Source organism: Salvelinus namaycush, chromosome 31 (genome assembly GCF_016432855.1).
Source record: "Salvelinus namaycush isolate Seneca chromosome 31, SaNama_1.0, whole genome shotgun sequence".
Lineage (NCBI taxonomy): Eukaryota > Metazoa > Chordata > Actinopteri > Salmoniformes > Salmonidae > Salvelinus > Salvelinus namaycush.
Window position 1 is genome coordinate 29,995,705 of NC_052337.1, and position 16,834 is coordinate 30,012,538.

Sequence of the window (16,834 nt, forward strand, 5' to 3'; positions counted from 1 at the left end):
TGGTCTGCCCACTATGACTAATTTGTTCCCATTGGAAACGACAGGCTGTGGCATCTTTTGGTTTAGTTATAAAGATATTTGAGCATGTGGAGCACGGTAGCATGCATATTGAGAAACACCCCATGGTCCTCGTCTGCATACACTCCCTCATCTGATTGGTCGTTTCCCACGAACCGTAAACCGGCATACGCATCATCACACTCCAGCTGATTGGTCGAGTAGGCGGGCATTCTGACTGTTGTAACTAGTGACGACAATGGAGTTGAGTTAGCTTTTCGATGACGATATTGTCAGGGGAAATGTAAGGATAAGAAATTGTATAGATACAACGCAAGACGATACCCTTTAGTTTGTAGATGAATATAACAATATTGGATATGATTTTGAACTCTAGGTATAATTTTGTTAGTAACGTAGCGACTGGTAAATTACCCCCACACTGGCTTCCTACCCAGTCATGGATGGCACAGCTAAGTAACGTTAGCTAGGTAGAGCCGAGTAGTTAACTAAGTAATAATGACGTTCGTTTGTCTGGAGAAAGAGAGGAGATACTATGTTACCTGGCTGGCCAGCTAACTAACTGCCATTGCAAGTAAACAAATTACCGTGAGTTAGATAGTTATAGTAACCTCATTAACCGCAGTTGTGGAAGTACCGCAGATGGGCCTGTGTTTCTTTTCTAGCTACGATAGCTAGCAATGTTGTTCGCGAACACTAACGTAGTGTGCATCTTGTTGGTGATAATAGCTAGCTAATGGTTTTAATCCAGGTAGTTATTGTATGAATCCTATCCTTCAAAATATAGTTAACTATGTTAAACACACATGGCCTTACTCTCTCGTTTAGCTCACTGCACATGCAAATTGCAAGCTCTACTAGTTACCAGGCTAGCTAGCTGACGTTACTCCATTCAAACAATAAAATCAGGGATACTCACGGTAAGGCCCAATGTTAAAATGTATTTGCTCGGCCGAATTTCTTCCTTTAGGAAGAAATCTTATCAATTACACGAATTTGTTTAGCCTATAAATACGATGAATGTATTTTCGCCCTAATTGAGCATGAATAAAAATCTAGGGGCAGTTCGTTTCAGTTTAGGGCTCAGGCGGGGAATGTGGCAGTGAAGAAGACACACATTGCGCATGTGTGCTTAGGCAGTGCTTACGGCAAGCGAGGAGGGACGATTTGACGGTGGTTCTGATTGGAGTCACGTTTGTAAACTTTAGGTTTTGGACTGGGATAAAACCTAGTTACACATGTCGAGACACATCAACAATACAGACGTGTATGAATAGTTACACAAACTTAACCACATAGTTATCACTATGTGCAGTGGAGGGCAGCTCGAAAGAGAGGGCACAGGCTGAGCAGAATCAGGGACAGGAATGAGTGTGCTCAAGACAGACCGATCTTGTGATTATAAAGCTGGGGTGTCCTGGACTAACCTGCCAGGTAGGAGTGCAGAGCCGGAGACGCCCTGCCCTGAGAGGTTTTGGTTCTCTGTAAAACACAGCAGACAGAACCAGGAGAAACAACAGGGGGAAGGTATCAGCACTCATCTCTGTTTCCTTTGAATGTTTACAGGTGAATATAAAGTTAAAAAGATTTGTGAAATATCCATAATACATGGTAAAGTCATCCATCCATGGCGTACATTGCAAGCTGAAGATAAAGCCATTCCAGCTGTTTATTTGTATTGCACATTATTGCAGCCCAATGTATTTATTTAGCGTGGCCTTTGCATACTTCGGGTTTCAGTATACTCGAAAATATTTGATAGTAGTATGCAGTATATACACTGAACAACACACATGTTGGGGAGCGTAGTCTTCAGCGCCAGTAAATGTATCACAAACCGTGCGCATGCGCAACCTCATCTTCATGCTGCTCGGCCTCGCTCAAATAAAGCAAGAGCAACTCGGGGTGCCAGCTACACGCAAACCCATCGGAGGCCTCAAGAAAGTAATGCATTAAAATATTTATATTTCACCATAATTATTATGATAATAGCGTTTCTTTAGCGAAACATGTAATGTTCATACTTCAGTGTAATGAAAAAGGGGGTGCTGAAACGCTTGTTAGCGTTAACTAAGCAAGCTAGCTAACGTCCGATGATTTTCAGCAAAGCTACGTTTGACAGCGCATTGCAACAATACAACAAAGCATAACAAATTACTTGTCTATTGGGTTAAATATTTTGGTAATATGGGCGCGAAACGTTTAACAAGATATTAGTGTGGGCAAATTAGCTAGCTACGCAGTTGTGGTAGCAATAGCTACATGCTCTTGCAGAAACCACAGATAAAACAAGGAGGGTTATTTAGTTATAAAATATATTTAATGAAACTGTTAGTAGTTAGCTAGGGGGGGTGAAGTTAAATCGGCTGTTAACGTTAGCTACCTAGTGATACCTAAAGGATAACATATGCCCGCCATCTTTTTGGAGAATGTTGCAGTGGAGCCCATAATACCACCTATTTGGTTTTGGTGTATTCATATTTAGCTAGGTAGTCACATATGTTTACTGTAGTGAATACTAGCTACGTCTCAAATGTTCTATAAACTAGCTACGTTAGCTAGCTTTACGGCACTAGTCTGGACACTCGAACCACGGAGTGCAAAGGAGTCCGCGCGAATTGTTCCAAAAGTGTTCCAAGCTCCCTTTGCACTTCCCCCGCGCGTGACGCTGGCTAGTATAGCTTGCTAGTTAGCTAAGTTACACGCGTTTTGTTCAGCAGATATCATAACCAATTTAGCTAGATAACTAATTCCAATATTTTGCCATACGATGCCATGCCGTTACATACAGTATTGCAGCGCTTTCAGCGAAACGAATAAAAGCTATACAGCTAGTGATGGCTTTTATATGTAACTAGCCATTTAGCTAGCTAACGTTAATAAACTAGTTTATGTGATTGTTTACGCGGGAGGCAGCGCCACCCTTACGTCAGCTACTAACTACCTAACGTTACTACCACTGATTTTTATATACACTGCTCAAAAAAATAAAGGGAACACTTAAACAACACAATGTAACTCCAAGTCAATCACACTTCTGTGAAATCAAACTGTACACTTAGGAAGCAACACTGATTGACAATAAATTTCACATGCTGTTGTGCAAATGGAATAGACAAAAGGTGGAAATTATAGGCAATTAGCAAGACACCCCCAAAAAAGGAGTGATTCTGCAGGTGTTGACCACAGACCACTTCTCAGTTCCTATGCTTCCTGGCTGATGTTTTGGTCACTTTTGAATGCTGGCGGTGCTCTCACTCTAGTGGTAGCATGAGACGGAGTCTACAACCCACACAAGTGGCTCAGGTAGTGCAGTTCATCCAGGATGGCACATCAATGCGAGCTGTGGCAAAAAGGTTTGCTGTGTCTGTCAGCGTAGTGTCCAGAGCATGGAGGCGCTACCAGGAGACAGGCCAGTACATCAGGAGACGTGGAGGAGGCCGTAGGAGGGCAACAACCCAGCAGCAGGACCGCTACCTCCGCCTTTGTGCAAGGAGGTGCACTGCCAGAGCCCTGCAAAATGACCTCCAGCAGGCCACAAATGTGCATGTGTCTGCTCAACGGTCAGAAACAGACTCCATGAGGGTGGTATGAGGGCCCGACGTCCACAGGTGGGGGTTGTGCTTACAGCCCAGCACCGTGCAGGACGTTTGGCATTTGCCAGAGAACACCAAGATTGGCACATTCGCCACTGGCGCCCTGTGCTCTTCACAGATGAAAGCAGGTTCACACTGAGCACACGAGCACATGTGACAGACGTGACAGAGTCTGGAGACGCCGTGGAGAACGTTCTGCTGCCTGCAACATCCTCCAGCATGACCGGTTTGGCGATGGGTCAGTCATGGTGTGGGGTGGCATTTCTTTGTGGGGCCGCACAGCCCTCCATGTGCTCGCCAGAGGTAGTCTGACTGCCAATAGGTACCGAGATGAGATCCTCAGACCCCTTGTGAGACCATATGCTGACACATGCACATTTGTGGCCTGCTGGAGGTCATTTTGCAGGGCTCTGGCAGTGCACCTCCTTGCACAAAGGCGGAGGTAGCGGTCCTGCTGCTGGGTTGTTGCCCTCCTACGGCCTCCTCCACGTCTCCTGATGTACTGGCCTGTCTCCTGGTAGCGCCTCCATGCTCTGCACACTACGCTGACAGACACAGCAAACCTTTTTGCCACAGCTCGCATTGATGTGCCATCCTGGATGAACTGCACTACCTGAGCCACTTGTGTGGGTTGTAGACTCCGTCTCATGCTACCACTAGAGTGAGAGCACCGCCAGCATTCAAAAGTGACCAAAACATCAGCCAGGAAGCATAGGAACTGAGAAGTGGTCTGTGGTCACCACCTGCAGAATCACTCCTTTTTTGGGGGTGTCTTGCTAATTGCCTATAATTTCCACCTTTTGTCTATTCCATTTGCACAACAGCATGTGAAATTTATTGTCAATCAGTGTTGCTTCCTAAGTGGACAGTTTGATTTCACAGAAGTGTGATTGACTTGGAGTTACATTGTGTTGTTTAAGTGTTCCCTTTATTTTTTTGAGCAGTGTATATACACATCATTGGCTTCTACGTGCTAGCTGGCCAGCTACATTTTTTTCACGGTCAAATATAGCTATGTTTTGTCTAACGCTAGTAGCTACTACTAGTTATTGAAAGAGATACAGAACAATGTCTGTGTAGTTGTCATTCTTGAAGTGTCCTTAGTACAGATTGCATTAACGTTATCACAGCTACAGCAATTACTCTGCTCAGGGTGGTACTTGTTGCTAGAACAGCTGTGCTGTAGTCAGTCAGTTTTGCAGGTTGTTTGGTTATGTATGTGGTGAAATGGATTGTGGTTGCTGTAGTTTATGAATTGAATTGCTAGCAGGTTATTTAGACAGTTTTTATTTATTATTTCGTGTTATAATATTGTACCTTTGCTTCCTGTAAATTTGCATGATCACTGTAAGCTGTACCTGTCCCCACATGCCAAATATAATTCTATGGTCAAAGGAAAATGCAAGACCAAGCTACATGAGGTGCAGGCTGCAGATTGGGTTATAGACAATGTGCCTCAAACCTGGAGATGACACATCTCTCCAGGGACACATTTCCCTTTTACAATATCGGAAATATTTTTTCTTGTGTGATGAAAAGGCCCTACTTTCTTATCAGAATTGCTTCATTTCATGTTATTTCAGGTTTTAGCTATTATACGGTACCTATTTCATGGATTTTTGGCTGCCACACTTATGCTGAAAACTCATGGCCATCACACTGCTCTGTTTTTCATAGGTCAAAAGATCAGGCCCTGCAATGACCTGCAGTTCCCCCCAGGCCACTAAAGAGCAGAAAGAACAAAACTACACTACCAACTGAGGTGTTCGTCTCCCGCCCTTTCCATCTGAGAGTTAACAGAGACTCCTAGAATACCACCCCCTTCCCATCGCAAGCATGTCTGCTGTCAACTCAGCAACCCCGGCCCCTCTTCAGGGAGTCAACCCCCCACCCCCGGAGGTGACCAATCCAACCAAACCAGGTCGTAAAACCAACCAACTACAATACATGCAGAATGTAATGGTCAAGACATTGTGGAAGCACAACTTTGCCTGGCCTTTCTACGTGCCAGTTGATGCCATCAAATTGGGTCTTATGGTGAGTAGACTGTAGATATTGGGAATGGGTGTTATAATTGTCAGAAAGCTAATGCCTATAGATAGATCACTGTGCAAATGACAATGCTGACAATGTTTTGCATTTTCTGTTTATCAGGACTACCATAAGGTCATAAAGCAACCTATGGACATGGGAACCATCAAAAAGAGACTGGAGCATAACTACTATTGGAGTGCCAGTGAATGCATGCAGGACTTCAACACCATGTTCACCAACTGTTACATATATAACAAGGTGAGTGCTCCAAGAGAGTAAATACAGACTGTGTCTCCTAGGGGCCCATTTATTCTGGATTTAATATTATAGTCTAATATGTTTCCAGATTCTCCCAGGGCTACTCCCAAAGCTCTATGTTTTTAAATTGATCTTAAGTTTCCTCTTTGTATTTCCCACTCATGTTTCTCACTTCCTGTTTTTACTTTGCCCAACAGCCTACAGATGACATTGTCCTGATGGCACAGGCCTTGGAGAAGATCTTCCTGCAGAAAGTTGCCATGATGCCCCAGGAGGAGGTGGAGCTTCTGCCTCCCGCACCCAAACCCAAGAAAAGCAAAAACATAGGTAATAAGCCTCTGTTCCTGAAACTATAGACCCCTATAATTTTGGATAGATCCATAGATATCTTATAGAAAATGTAGAGAATTTTTTTTTATATATATATATATATATATATAAATAATTTTTATCCCATTTTCTCCCCAATTTGCGTGGTATCCAATCGCTAGTAATTACTATCTTGTCTCATCGCTACAACTCCCGTACGGGCTCGGGAGAGACGAAGGTCGAAAGCCATGCGTCCTCCGAAGCACAACCCAACCAAGCCGCACTGCTTCTTAACACAGCGCGCCTCCAACCCGGAAGCCAGCCGCACCAATGTGTCGGAGGAAACACCGTGTACCTGGCCCCCTTGGTTAGCGCGCACTGCGCCCGGCCCGCCACAGGAGTCGCTGGAGCGCGATGAGACAAGGATATCCCTACCGGCCAAACCCTCCCTAACCCGGACGACGCTATGCCAATTGTGCGTCGCCCCACGGACCTCCCGGTCGCGGCCGGCTGCGACAGAGCCTGGGCGCGAACCCAGAGACTCTGGTGGCGCAGTTAGCACTGCGATGCAGTGCCCTAGACCACTGCGCCACCCGGGAGGCCCGAAAATGGGTGCATATTGCCAATAAAATACCCCATGTACTGTGAGTTAACCACTCTAATCATTGCACCTGCTGCAGGTGGTCTGGATGGAGGCGAGTCACCATCATCCCTATCTGGGTCTACGACACCTGTGATTGGCTCTTCTCCAATGACTGCCATCACCCCTAACGTCCCAGCTGTCCAGAGCTCGCCCAATGCTCCAATGTTACCCGTCGTCTCACAATCACAACCTCTTGTCAAAGTAAGTCACCGTACAGTTTTCATCAGGCATACAAATGTTTATTTAGTTTTTTGAATGGAACCTCATCTGTGAGGGTGTGCCTTTTTGTGTTTGTGTTGTGCATCTAGAAGAAAGGGGTAAAGAGGAAAGCAGACACCACCACCCCCACGACATCTGCAATCACAGCTAGCCGGAGTGAGTCGCCCAGCCCCGTCTCAGAGGGCAAGCAGGGCAAGGTGATGTCCAGACGGGAGAGTACAGGACGTCCCATCAAAGCTCCCAAGAAAGACCTGGTGGAAGGGGAGTTGGGCCAGCACAGCAGCAAGCGGAGCAGAATGAGTGAGCAGCTCAAGTACTGCGACAGTATCCTGAAGGAGATGCTGTCGAAGAAACACGCAGCTTACGCCTGGCCCTTCTACAAGCCTGTAGATGCTGAAGCTCTGGAGCTACATGACTACCACGAGATCATCAAGCACCCCATGGACCTCAGCACTGTCAAAGTACGCACCACAGAACAAAGCACGTACACTAGCAGAATTCACTTTTACAGTTAATCATTACCAGTGTGTTGGCTTGTGTGGTTGCTCAACCATGCGTTGTTTGGATAACACTTGCTGTTGATTTTCAGAAAAAGATAGATGGCCGGGAGTATCCAGATGCACAGATGTTTGCAGCGGATGTTCGAGTAATGTTCTCAAATTGTTACAAATATAACCCTCCAGATCATGAGGTTGTTGCCATGGCCAGAAAACTCCAGGTATGTTTGGGATTTTAAATATTTCTCTGGATCCCATTTGAAAAATGTATGTAAAATTGAATTGGTTGGTTTATCGCTAATGTGTTTCTTTCTGTCACTCTTCTTTTCGCCATAATTGCCTGTGTGTCTTTGTCAGGATGTGTTTGAGATGCGTTTTGCTAAGATGCCTGATGAGCCGGTGGAGCTGAGCCCCGGTGCAGGCGGTTTGGTCAGTAAAGGCGACAACTCAAGCAGCGGTGACTCCTCCAGCTCGGACAGCTCTGACTCAGAGGAGGAGCGGGCCACCCGGCTCGCCGAGCTGCAGGAACAGGTGGGTGCGGAACAGGTGGGTTTCAGATCCGAGGTCCGTCCGACTACTCCTCTAACCTGAAGGGCTCAGGGAGGGCCTTCCTCCCACCTTCTCTTCTCACATCACAGCCATCTTATCCATTCCAAAATGCTGAGACAGAGATGGAGGGGCTGCCACCTTACATCCAGTCTAACCCCTCCCACTCTCCCCTCAGACATGCATACCACTGCTTTCTCCACTGATTCGTCATCTCCCTATTGATAGCACTTAAATGTAACCCTCTACCGCTTTAAATTGTGCATTTCAATGCACCTACTGGTACAGATGGCTTGCATGCTCTACCTAAACAAAAGCCTTCTTTTTGAAAACATCACAATGTCGTTTTTGCATTATGGTACCACACAATAGCTCTTGTCATAACATGGTGTTTTAAAATGGTTCTGATCTCTTTTTTTGGAGTTTTCTATCTTTGTCCCCTCATTTCCCTTTGGCTCTCTTACCAGTGTATCTCTGTGGAGCGCCCCAATGGTAGCGGGCAGGGGGGAAAAAACGGGTGCACCAAGCATTTTCAGGTGATTTGCTTTTCACTTCCCGGTCCCCTCCCCACTAACCTCTTATTGATCTCAGTTTATTATCAATGCCGCTATTTGACTTTTATTTTTTATTTTATTTTGCATTAGTTGAGCAAGCGGTCGAGGGTTAATAGTGGGGAGGGAGTGGCGAGTTACAGGTGGTGCGACACTAAGTGGCAGATGTGTGTGAGTTTATATGGTTGTGTAAATGTTGAATGTGTGTGTTTTCTCCCTGGTATGTTTGCTGGCTGACCAAGTAGACATATTCTTATTTCTCTCGCTCTCTCTCGATTGCCTGAAGGTTGTTTCCAACTTAAATTGAGGCAATGAAAGGAGTATGCAACTTGTTTCCTTTCTGATTTACTGGTGTTTTGGATGGGTTTTTGCGCGATCTTAAAACAGCTCTCTTCATTTTTGCTCATGTTATGCACCAAAGGGATAAAAACTGCTCAGATTGCTTACCTAGTTCCATTTAGAATTGGTAGTACAAAAATAAATACTAGATAATAAAAATCCATTGTTAAAAAGTTATAGAATAGAGTACTATTTTTGTGTAAGTTGTGAAGTAGATAAGCAATCAGTATGTCAAAGTTGATGTGAAGAGTTTCCCATGTTTAAAGTCATTGTATGTGTCACAATGCAGTGTTTCCCCTATATTTATTTAGCAGCAGCGAGCCGACGCTGCTAAACTTGGCCAAAAAAAGACATAATAAAAATTGTGTATGTATGCACTTTTAAAGGTATAGTGCGAGATTTTGTCAATTTTCTACTTACCCAGATTCAGATGACCTCATTTCTACCATTTTTATGGTTCTGCTTGCAGTTTGAAGGAAGTTGAAGGTAGTTTAATTGCCAAAATCTCACATTATCCCTTTGAGATGAGTGACATGTTACAATGTATATTTGTAACAGAGCGAGCAGTGGCGCGAATGGGAGCCACGAGCGCACAGCCACCGCTTGCTCCTCATTTCCCTAAATTGCAGTAATGCGCATCAGTTATATTTCAGATGCTGTTAACATTTAATTTTCATGCATTTTGGTGTAAATTTCTTTTTTAAAGTCACCAAAAGTGACATTCTCACAGTCATTACCCTTGCCACCGCTGCTGAAAAAATCCTAAGGGAAACACTGGATGTTAACTTACTATGTAGTGATTTGTTTTAGTGTACATGGCTTTCCCTAAAGTAATGCCACATTTTATATAACCTAGTTTCCTTTCGAAATAGGAACTTAAACAATTTTGTATGATTCACTCAAGTGGTAAAAAGTGGAGCATTTCTTTCTGGGAAACTCATACCCACTCCTTTTCTAGTCCCTCAGGGCTTGAAGTGCTAGCATACCCTTACGGCAGACCACTAACTCCTCCACCCCACCTCTCCCCAGCTAAAGGCCGTCCACGAACAGCTTGCCGCGCTCTCTCAGGGCCCTGTGAGCAAACCGAAGAAGAAGAAAGAAAAGAAAGAAAAAGACAAGAAGAAGAAAGACAAGGACAACAAGCATAGCAAAACCAAGACGGATGAGAAGAAGGCCAAGCCTGGGCAGCCTGCCAAGCAGGGCCAGCAAAAGAAGCCCTCAAGGAAAGCCAACAGCACAGTGACTGGCTCCAGGTAAGGCCTCCCTTTCTCTGACATATTAGGGCTCTGCTCAGCCTCTCATAATAAAAAACACCATGAAAGCATTGACTATTTGTCATTGCTACTCTGGCTTCTTGATCTTTCAGGCAATCAAAGAAGGGGGGCCGGGGCTACGAATCTGACGAGGAGTCTCTGCCCATGGCGTACGACGAGAAGCGCCAGCTCAGCCTGGACATCAACAGGCTCCCAGGGGAGAAGCTTGGTCGGGTAGTGCACATCATCCAGTCCCGAGAGCCCTCGCTGCGAGACTCCAATCCAGACGAGATCGAGATTGACTTTGAGACGCTCAAGCCCTCCACCCTACGCGAACTCGAGCGATACGTCAAGTCCTGTTTACAGAAGAAACAGCGGAAACCCCAACGTAAGTCCTGAAGATGGAAGACCTCATGCATTGAACCTCACTGATACCTTCACTGTCCTTCAGCCTGTTACTACTACTACTCCCTCTACTAAGTATTTTCTCCTACCTTCTCTTGCTTTACTGTTAAGGACCCTAGGCAAACAGAGCGACGGAGCGTCGTATACGGTCCGTTCCAAATTTTGAGCCGCACAAAAATACGTAGAACTACATAGAAAATGATGCTCCATCGCTACATTTGCGTAGTTTGCGTGAAGTGTGTAGCAGCTTTTACTCGCATCTCTTTAAGTACTAGATAGATTTTCTTTCCCTTTTTGGTATTTTTTTCTTAGCTAGATTATGTTCTTTCCCTCTACCTCATTGCATGTCTTCCGGTTGACTGCTATTTTTGATATACAGGTGGTCCCCAACCTTTTGAACTCCTAAAAATGAATTTTCTTCCGACCATTTGGTTTTTGGTCAGTGGCTGCTTAGGTCAACGAAATAACAAAAAATGATTGCCTTGTGTACACGTAGCCTAACTGAACACAAGGTACTGTTTGCCAAATTCATGCCATTCTGGATGTAGATGATCTATGCTGTATACATGGACCTCCTGTATAAAATGTTATGGGCCTGAACATGGTTTGCTGTTGTGTTGCTAATATCGGCTCCTACTCGGACCCAGCGCAGTGGATTCAGGCAGTGTGTCATAACGTGACATAACTCCTATACAGTCCTCGCTTAACAGCAAATTTAGCAAGTGAGATGGAAGTTTGTTCAAGTCCAAGAGTGTAAAGTCTCACCTGTGCTTTGAACCTGCTGCCTGCCCTCTGTAGTCCTCCAGGTTGTAGGCTTTAGGCATTAGGCGCTAGGCCGTAGCTGTGAAGTAGCTAGCTAGCTGTCACCACATCGGCGGGGGTCCGGGCAGGAAGGCCATGGTGCTCACAGCGTGCCGCTGTGTGTCTCCTGCAGCGGCCGCTGGGGGCAAGGGAGCGAGATCCAAGGAGGAGCTGGCTCAGGAAAAGAAGAAAGAGTTAGAAAAGAGGCTACAGGATGTCAGCGGCCAGCTGAACAGTAACAACAAGAACAAAACCGACAAAAAGAAAACATCCAAAAAAGGTACCATAGAGTAAGGGACAGCAGGAGTTGCGTAGAGTAAGGACGGGGGCACGTGGACCCTGTCTTGCTTCCCATTTTAACCTAGTTCACCCATTCATTGTTGGTATCCTGTGGTCCAGGAAGTTCTTCATCTGATCTTTTATGGTTATAAATCTATATATACTATATCATATATTTATTAGGGATGGGCACGGTTATTAGAAAATCTGAGCAGACGTTAGTATTCGAGTTAGGGTTGGGCAGTATCCAGATGTCCATACCTTTCCTGTACCATACCAGGTTAACCTGTATTACTGGCAGTGCACACATTGCAGCTATTTCTTTAAAAAAAAGTAACTATCCAATAGCAGACGCTTGCTAAATACTAACAAACACAAGAAAAGATAAACTACATTTAAGGACTAACAGCCCAGCTCAAAGTTATACAACTATCTCAAAAGGCTACTCACACTTGATCCAGAAGGGGATTGATTGTCTCTGCTGTTAACAAGAAGCTTGATATTGCAAGCTAGCCACCTAATGTTATAGCTAGCAAGTTAGCTAACCAAACGCATAGATGGAGCCCTGAGCTGGAGAAAATGTAATTGGCACATCTTTGATGGTTAACTTCTAAATAACAATAAATACGTTTGGACGGTATTGAAAATCATACCTTCAGTACTTCAAAATACCCTGAATACTTGTGAAAGTATACATAAAATACACATAAAAAAATTATCTATATGAAATTCTTAATTCAATAAAACAACATTTTGAATGTAGATTTTGATGTGCACCCCACAAAAATATATACCGTAGCCTACACGGGTTTCACACGTTTATTGTCGGCCAATGAAAGTGTAATACAGTTAGAGGATCCATGTGTAGCAAGCAACATGTGAGATCTGACTAATCAAAGCAAAATGGAATTTAAATTATGGAATTAGGTTGCCTAAATGATCAGGTAGGCTGTTTAATCTTATTGGGGTTGTGGTAGACAACGATGGAAAGGGCAGCAAATGGCTTCAATTAGTCTAGGTAGCGGGTTGTCTTAGCTAACATCTTTACATTGATTTGATGCAGTCACGACGGGCCCTACCAGATGGGATGATAGATAACTTATGGCATTTACAGGTTTGTCTAACTAGCGTGAGTCTGTATGGCTACTCTCTCTCTCCCTCCCATGTCAAACACCATCCCATGCTTATCCCCCGCGCTGCTGCAACCAAGCAGAGTGGCACCTCTCCCAAGTCGCGCAGGCTGCGCAACAAGCCAGTTCCCAAGTTGACATTTTTTTGAATATATTTTTTTACATCAATTTCGACTATCTGGATTTCAGAAAAAATGTAATGATATTATTTGAAAAGGGAAATTTATTTAATGCCCATCCCTAATATTTATTGAGTTGGACAGTTGTATGGTTACTGTAACAATGTAATTGGGTGTGGGGGGGTCCTGTCATTTCATCTCCTGTCTCTTCAACACTTGTCTTACCGTGTGTGTATGAATGAATGGATTTTCTTTTGTCAAACTGCCAGTTGGCACCCCATCCTTTTACAGAATTAATTGACACACAAACAAACCTTACAATGATTCACAGTGGTAATTCAACAGTGATAATATTTGTGTGTTAGCTTTATCAATCATTAAAAAAATGCAAGTCCATTTAAACATGAGTAAAACATTTGTATGCGCTATGATACCCATCTGAGAAAGTATTTATCTTTAGCATTTGCACCTCATTTACATAGATATGTAATACGTTTGGCCACGTCTCATGCATGATCCTCTTACTCTCTCTTTCCAGAGAAGGGCGCTGGGTCCGGTACCGGTCCTTCACATCTCAGCGGCAGCAGTAGCTCTTCAGACTCGGGCAGCAGCAGCTCCAGTGGGTCCAGTTCTGACAGCAGCGACTCCGACTGAAAAGCGCCGCCCAAACACTCGCTGGGAACTATTCCTTTTTATTTTTGCCCTGTGTATAAAAAAAATAAACATTGTATGCAGTCATAGTGATTTCCCCCTTCTAAAACATTTAATGAGGAAAAAACAACAAAATGTAATGTCAGAAACAGAAGAAAGAAACATGGGGAATTATAGATGACTTGACAGGGTTCTTTTTGTTTCCACTTACTTTTAAAGGGATGTGTTCAAAATCGACCAAACATAAAACAAGCATTTTGTAATACACTCTTGGATGAATGCCAGATGTCTTTTTTTTCTCCTAATACAATCATCAACATGCATCTCAATGTGAAGGAGTTGTTGCATAGTTATCAAGACAGCGCAGAACCCCATGTCCACCTCCTAGCTTCAGCCCTGCTACATAAACAATCTATTCAATTACTTTCACTGAAAAATAATCAACACTTCTCATCCAGCTTCACAAGTATTTTTCACCCTTGTGATGAGGGCCCTCTTGAAATAGGTTTATCTCTGTTTTGGGTTGTTTCTCCAATCATTTGACTTTCGACAAATACTGAACCATGTTTGCCTGAGGGGTACATTTCAGATTATTCTGAACAATCATGTTGGGTGTCCTCAGCAGCATATACAGTCAAATTGAATGATCTGAAGATTTTCATTTAATAGTGGAACTTGATTGCTGTTATTCTTTGTATGATGACTGACATGGTCTCTTTTTTCTCCCGGCAGTATGTAAAGTTTTAGCAAAAATGTCTGCTCGATGGTAACTGGTCTGAGAGGTTATTGACGAAGATTTTAACTTAAAGAGTTTAGACTTTTAAGGCTTTTGGGCAGAAGAAATTACCGTAAAATAATTCACTCAACAGTTGGTTTCATTACTCATAACATGACAACCACTATGCGTGATGGCCTCCTGTACATGTCTTTCCTGGCATGTCTCTTGCTTGATCTATCATCCTCACTGATGAATGTATGTATGGTGCCATGAATGATTGTGCTCCACCATGTCAGTGATATTGTGTACATCACTGCTTTATGTAAGATGGGACGGTCAAAACTGTACATAGCTGACCTCTGTGTACATTTTTTGTACAATGGCGTAGGAACATGAATATTGCAGAGCACACCCGCCATCTGTTGGTGCTTTATTCCAAACAGAGCAGTGCCGTGTCCCCTGATCTTTTTCTCTGTTGATGTCAAGTTTGGACAATGAAAGCAGGACAATATTGTAAACAATGTGAGTCTTCCTCTGAAGTGTAGCGTATTGATTTCTGAATGTAATTTGTTACCTCTGGGTCCCTTGTTTTATTGTGACTAGATGCCACAGCCTCGTATGACTTCAGTTTAGTTTTCATTCAACTCATCTTTTATTTTTGTCTTAGTGAACAAATGGTTAATTATTCATAAGAGAATATCATGACAATTTATTCCACTCCTGTAAGAATGCATATGATTATTTCATGAAGTATAATTTGTGGTCAGTTTTTTTCTGGAATTTGTTGAAAATAACTTGAACATTGAAACCACTTGGGATTTTCTTTACTGTTAATAAGTTGATACATTATACATTTGGTCATATGCATTATTTTGGGCTATGGTGGAAATAAATATTTGTGTAATTTTGTGGCTTGTCCCACATACCAGGTTGCACTTAACTACAAAATTCCCCAAATGATCTTGTATGCATTTCTCTGCCTATACCAATGTTCTCCAGTACAGGCCCTATCAGGTTTTTCTAAGAATGTCTTTTAGAAGCAAAACACAAAATAACAAATATATATATACACACACACATATATATATATATATAACTTTTAGTTAATTTCTAGGCCCTGGTCAAATATAATAGTTCCTTTTTATATTTTCAAAAGCAAATGTTTACTTTTTATCCTAGATGTGCATGCAAGTTTATTGTAATTTTCTTATACCCTTTTTTGAGCTGTTATAGTATCTTCCTGTAAGTGTCAGTCATCGAAACAAATCAAGGATTCAGTGTAAGTAGTTTTAGGCTTGTTGATTGCAATATGGGACTGAGGGTGGTATTTGGGGGGTGGGGACTGGAGGTAGAAGCTAACATTTAATGTAACCGCTAACCTGGAATCAGGTGAAATATTTTTTTTTAAATAAATTCAAAAGACCCTATTGAATTTGTCTCATTTTCTGCATGTTGATCCGTTTGACTTTTCTCTTTGCACTTGTTTTCACTATCACTGAGGTACACCTGTGTACTTCTGGTGGATGAGGAGATCCAGAGGTAAAGATGTGGATGGATCGTCCACAACCCTGAAAGCCGCGTTCCATCATCACCAGTCAAGCTCTATCCTGGAACCCAAGGGAGAAGAAAAAGGGTGCCCAAGAAACACCTGGAGGCGGGACCTTCATGCAGATACTAAGGAGAGGAGTTGTCGATGGCCTATGCTTCCAAAGAAGCGATTGGACCTAAGTAAGACCAATGTACAAATTTTTTAAATATACTCTAAAACCATAATGTGGGATGCTTTTAGTGCTTATGGACTGGATGTGCCATTTAATATGATCAGCATATGCTAGCCAGTAGCCACAAAACCCAAAGGATAGCTGTGAAGGGATATCTGCAGTTCAATGATAGGCCACTAGATGGTGGCCATATATAATTGATTTTTAAAATCGGGTGACAGATTTGGTTTGAGCTGTGTGTTTGCTGGATTCAGATGACAGTGAGTTACACACCTCAAACGTGCTGTTAGGTGAATGTCAACCCAATGATTATAGGGGGGGGGTCATTTTCTCTTGGATATATGATGGACTAATGTCTTTTAAGGTGAGTTATGAATTAGCCATTTAAGTATGTAAGTTATCTTGCAGGAGACTTGTTGGTTGATATCAGCAATCACTTTCCATGCTTGCATGAATAAATGAAATGACCTAACCCACCATACATTCATCTTTTAGTGCAAGAATAGAATACCCATATTTCCAATGGCAGATTCATTGCCTTAGGGCTCAGTATAGGGCTATACATCAGTCACTGCCCACCCCAGCTCTTACCCTACTTGGTTTGTGCTGGAGGGAGACTTGTACTGTGTGACCCCCCTTCTCACTGTGGCATATGGAACATGTTACCTCTTTGCCTCGAACAGCCCTGGGCCATGATGGATCAATGCCACAACTTCAGTGACAACTAATCGTGTCTGCAACTTATGG

The 16,834-nt window shown here is 43.3% G+C and overlaps 2 protein-coding genes across 11 annotated transcripts in view; one reads left to right on the top strand and one right to left on the bottom strand.

Annotated features, from left to right (window-relative positions):
* The window catches only part of LOC120025771 (WD repeat-containing protein 5-like), a 38,903-nt gene extending 37,769 nt beyond the window's left edge, over nucleotides 1-1,134 (bottom strand). The window contains exon 1 of the mRNA XM_038970411.1: nucleotides 938-1,134. The gene's annotated coding sequence lies outside the window, so the exon portion shown is untranslated. The remainder of the gene's footprint in view (nucleotides 1-937) is intronic.
* LOC120025769 (bromodomain-containing protein 3-like) lies at nucleotides 283-15,793 on the top strand. Of its 10 annotated transcripts, none has more exons than XM_038970402.1 (13): nucleotides 283-301; nucleotides 5,292-5,651; nucleotides 5,769-5,906; nucleotides 6,104-6,233; nucleotides 6,896-7,059; nucleotides 7,167-7,538; nucleotides 7,667-7,795; nucleotides 7,932-8,120; nucleotides 8,588-8,656; nucleotides 10,040-10,263; nucleotides 10,377-10,651; nucleotides 11,603-11,749; nucleotides 13,536-15,793. In XM_038970402.1, the coding sequence occupies exons 2-13, from the start codon at nucleotides 5,451-5,453 to the stop codon at nucleotides 13,649-13,651; spliced, it is 2,154 nt and encodes a 717-aa protein (XP_038826330.1). In that variant the 5' UTR covers nucleotides 283-301; nucleotides 5,292-5,450; the 3' UTR covers nucleotides 13,652-15,793. The 10 variants fall into 10 exon arrangements, with proteins under 10 accessions (XP_038826330.1, XP_038826327.1, XP_038826329.1 ...); XM_038970399.1 differs by lacking the exon at nucleotides 283-301 and adding an exon at nucleotides 887-1,584; XM_038970401.1 differs by lacking the exon at nucleotides 283-301 and adding an exon at nucleotides 887-1,545.
* The last annotated feature ends 1,041 nt before the right edge of the window (nucleotides 15,794-16,834 follow it).

Coding starts and splice junctions, on each gene's coding strand:
- LOC120025769 (XM_038970402.1), top strand. CDS start 5,451: ATGTCTGCTGTCAACTCAGCAACCCCGGCCCCTCTTCAGGGAGTCAAC. Junction 7,796..7,931: donor CCATGGCCAGAAAACTCCAG/GTATGTTTGGGA, acceptor TGTCTTTGTCAG/GATGTGTTTGAGATGCGTTT. Junction 8,121..8,587: donor AACAGGTGGGTGCGGAACAG/GTGGGTTTCAGA, acceptor CTCTCTTACCAG/TGTATCTCTGTGGAGCGCCC.